Here is a 4,725-nt window from a genome sequence, read left to right as displayed (position 1 = left end):
AAAGTGCCACACGGTAGGATTGAACCACATAGTCGAGAAGTAAGCTTCTTAGTCATTCAGCCATGTCTGCACTCGATGGAATTATTTTATCTCATCATGTTTTTTTTTTCTGAAACTAATAACCTGCACCAGTGTCTAACAAATATCAGCTCTGATGAAGCAAACCTTTGAGCAACAGTGTTAATGAAACGACTAGTTGCACTGCACAGATTTAATCATGTTATCTTTTATCTTTTACTTGTTTCAGTCATTAAGCTGTGGCCATGCTGTGGCACTGCCTTGAAGAATTTTTAGTTGAATGAATTGACCCCATTACTTTTTATTTTTAAGCTTGATGCTTATTCTGTCGGTCTCATTTTACTGAATTGCTAAGTTGCCTGGTTGTAAACACACCAACGCGGTTGTCAGGTGGTGGTGATGGATAAAGACAGACACAAAGACATGCACGTGCACACACATACACATGTACATATACAACAAGCTTCTTTCAGTTTCCATCTACCAAAATCCACTCTCAAAGGTTTTGGTCAGTCAGGGCCTTCAGTAGAGGACACTTGCCTATGGTGCCACACAGCCATGCCTGCACCCATCTACAAAGCCATGCCCCTGCCTTTGTCAGAACCATACTACAAACCCTAATATGCAGTTTGTATTATACAGGGATGCAATATAACAGCCTGGGCATGTAATCTAAAAGATTAGATGGTTTAAAGCAAATTAAGACTTCATTGCTTAGACTATAGCTGGAGTAAATCCAGTGACCTAGTACTTTGCAATACAATGGTACAAATAATAATTATAGTCTGTGGCTAATGCTTTTGAAAACAGTATGAATGCCACACAGTTTCGGTGTCTTTGAAAACAATACAAATGTCACATAGTTTCAGTTGATATCTACTGATCTCTGGTGAAGTCTCATAACATGTCTTTATAAAAGAAATCAATGGATTTTGTAGGACATCAACTTTTACTTGAGCCTTCAGTTTATTACTGTTTCAAGAACAAATATATACCCAACTGATATCTGATATGTTTCTAGCAATATCGCTTCTTTTCTCAATTGGACAGAGCCTTTATTTAACTGTATAATGATTGGGTAGTATCTTTGTTTCACTGGTATGTCTTCATTTAACTTTATAGTGATTGGATTCTGCCTTTATTTAACTGCATTGCAATTGGACAATGTCTTTATTTTACTCTATAGTGATTGGTTAATGTCATTATTTAACTGTATAGTGATTGGATTATGTCTTTATTTAACTGTATAATGATTGGGCAATACCTTTAATTATTTAGTGATTGGATAATTTCTATATTTTGCTGTATAACATTTACACAATGTCTTTATGTAAGTATATAATAGTTGGATGATGTCTATATTTCACTTTTTAACAATTGCATGTCTTTGTTTAACTTGCATAGCATCCTTATTTAACTCTATACTAATTGAACCATGTAAATACTAATGCCCTTACATAACTGTAAAATAACTGAACAATGTCCTTACTAAACTGTATCGGTAACATTCTTTTCCAGACAACACAAGAAGACGAAAGTGGAATTTTACAAGTTAGTTTCTTGTTTGTTTTTTTTAATTCTACAGAAATAATTATGTGTCTTTTTAAGCTATCATGTTGTGTAATCCACCACTGTGTGGTGTAAACACCAAGAGCTCTATCTTATTAATTATTATATTTTTGTAGGTTATTTGTCTAAATCTGTCTTGGTTGAATAGGGCTCCACATTGAAGCTGGCAAACCAGACAAGAACCTTTTGTTACTGTATCTCTAATGAAATTAGAGATACAGTTAATTTTGAAAATAATAAAGAATTTGGGGAAATTTAGTGAAATATCTTAGATTTTCATTACAGAACTGGGGGTTTATTTTTAATAACTGAATCTGGAGAAATGGGTGGTGGCCCCTGTCTAGGTCCTCCAAGAATGGAAAGCTTGATGCTGCTAATATTCCATTTAAATACTTGCAGGTCAACAGCTGTAGGAAAGACCAGAGCAAGAGGAAGATAGCAGGAGGAATGACTGGGTGTAGTGTTTAGTGCAGGACTTAGGGATGGGTTGGATACAACAAAAGTGGGGAGACAGGCAGGTCAGAAGTAGCTGACTGAAGGAAATATGGAACCAGCCAAATTCAAGGAACTGAAGCAATAGCAGAAAAGATAGAGTGAAGCAAACAACACATCTATGAGCTAGAGCAATGGTTCTCAACCATTTTTATTTTTACCTATGGACCCATTTGATTCCTGTTCTACTCTGGTAGATCCTCATAACCATTCAGTGTTTAAAATATCCCTAATATATTTTTATAATTAAATATTATTATGAATTGTATAAAAAAAGATTGTTAAAATGTTTGGTGCATTTTAGAAGTATAACCATCTTATTGCAGGTAAATTTTAACTGCAAAATCTTAAGGGACTCCGCAAGAGTCATATGGACCCTAGTTGAGAACCATTGAGCTAGAAGCTAGAGTGTATTTGTGACTGAATGCCAATCTGACAAGTGGCCCTTCTGGATGTCTGCATCCATAGCAGCAGCACAGACCCTGATGTGGGTGCAGTTCACCACTGTAGGCCTCACTTAGAAGACCTTGCAGAATATCAGCAACTGTTTGGAGCTGAGAGTGGAAAATTTTTTCTTATTTTGACATAAATACTTTTAAGCAGAAGGGTCCTTTTTTTATCTCTCATAGAGCTGAGAGTGGCATCATGTGGAGTGTTAATAAAAGGTGTTAACTCATACAGTGTATGCTATAAGGATTACCCTTATTTTTTTCATTCATGTGAATGTTTTAAGAGTTAGATTTTTGAATTTGTAAATATCTGAATTAAAGATTTGTCAATTTTTTTTTAAAGAAAATTCTTGTAATGAGGGCTTTTCTTCTGAAACATTCATAAGTTTCTTTTAGCATTCTATTACAAAGATCTTGCAATAGATAGACACGGTGTTTAGGTCTTTGTTGTATAATGTTGTTTTGTCTTTGTTGTACGATGTTGTTTATTCTTTGTTGTATTATGTTGTTACATTGAGACTATATAAAGTCTTTTTTTTGTTGTTGTATCTGTTTCATAAAATGCTTTTATGTTGTTTTGTAAATTTCATTTGTTGAAGACAGGCATTGCTCTGTTTTATGTAATTCAACCATCTATGTTTATTTTTACTGTAAGATGCTTAGTATTCCTGTATAAAATACCAGTGAGGCTGTCTATCAGAGAGATGTTGTATGTTTGTATACTATGGTTATGCCAGGTTTGAATTCTTTAATAAGATGGTCAAGAGTACAATAATAATATAACCATATAAACCACCTGTCCTTCATACGTTGTACAGCATTATAGGCCTTCAGGCAAGGAAATGCTCACATACACACTATGCTCACTCACATAAGTGTACATGTGTGAGATATCTTTATCCTTAACTTGCTTCAGTCATTGGACTGTGGCCATGCTGGGACACCACCTTGAAGGATTTCAATTGAATTGACCCTGGTACTAGCTTTTTAGTGTCTGGTACTTATTCTATTGGTCTCTTTTGCTAAACTTCTAAGCTATAGGGGCATAAACAAATCAACTCTGGTTGTCAAGAAGTGGTGGGGACAAAAACACACACATACACACACACACACACACACAAGCACACAGTTTTATTTCAGTTTCTGTCTGCCAAATCCACTCACAAGGCTTTGGTCAACCTGGGGTTGTAGTAGAAGCCACTCGCCCAAGATATCATGCAATAGGACTGACCCTGAAGCCATGCAGTTGGGAAGCAAACTTCTTACCATTCACCCATGCTTCCACTTACATTTTATCACAACTTTATATCCATCTGTTTCAACATGGTAGTAGAGTTTCTGAAAGTTCGGATGTTTCCATATAAATTACAGGAAATATTTTGACAGCTGAATGACTAGACTCTCCTGTTTGTGATTTGTGTTTATTTAGGCTCAAAATATTATCAGTCCTTCTTTAGCTAAAGAAGGAGCTTCTATATTATTAGTCAGCTACTATACTGCTGTAACCAATCTGCTCTGAGAATCTCATTGCTCTTTTTAACTCTTTAACATTCATGATTTTCTCTCAAATGCAATAATTATTATTCATTCACATTGTTTTAATTTAACCATGCATTATCTTGTAGCTTCATGATTTTGGTGATGTGATTGTTTATTTTTAGAATGATATAGTAGGGTAGGTGTGAAAATCCAGTTCTGGCTGGTTTGAGCATAAAATAAAGAAAATATTTGAACTGGATGTGGCTGGTTAAAATGCTAAAAAGTTTAAACTGAGAAACCATGCTTTTTTAAGTCTGAAATGTTCCTGTAGGAGTTGGATATAGAGGTTTTATTGGAAGCAGAATAGACTGAACCCGAGCCACGTGGCTGGCAAGCAAACTTCTAATCACTTGCCACACCTGTGCCAATGTGAATCTGGAAAGAGTGTGGATGTATTCGTTTGTCTTTGCTTTATCGATAATTTCTCATTTTTGAAACCACCACCGTCACCATCACCAGTCAATTGTGGAGGTTACAGGGTACCAATTTGGCAGTTCAGTGGTGCAAATATGACAATATTTCTCATTTTTAAAACCACCACCATCACCATCACCAGTCTATTGTGGAGGTTACAGGGTACCAATTTGGCAGTTCAGTGGTGCAAATATGACAATATTACCAGTGAAACTATGGTTGCTCAAAGAGATAATAGTTTTAC

General features: G+C 35.5%; 1 protein-coding gene across 4 annotated transcripts in view; it reads left to right on the top strand.

Annotated features, from left to right (window-relative positions):
• Positions 1–4,725, top strand: part of LOC106870810 (SH2 domain-containing adapter protein F) — a 137,191-nt gene that overhangs the window by 67,409 nt on the left and 65,057 nt on the right. For 2 of the 4 annotated variants that reach the window (XM_014917024.2, XM_052973324.1), the window contains exon 2: positions 1,537–1,569. The exons of the other annotated variants lie outside the window; for them this stretch is intronic. In XM_014917024.2, coding sequence (XP_014772510.1) covers positions 1,537–1,569 — 33 coding nt within the window. The remainder of the gene's footprint in view (positions 1–1,536; positions 1,570–4,725) is intronic. 4 annotated transcript variants of the gene reach the window in all.

The sequence above is a fragment of the Octopus bimaculoides genome, chromosome 15 (genome assembly GCF_001194135.2).
Source record: "Octopus bimaculoides isolate UCB-OBI-ISO-001 chromosome 15, ASM119413v2, whole genome shotgun sequence".
NCBI lineage: Eukaryota > Metazoa > Mollusca > Cephalopoda > Octopoda > Octopodidae > Octopus > Octopus bimaculoides.
This window is presented reverse-complemented; position numbering and strand designations above follow the sequence as displayed.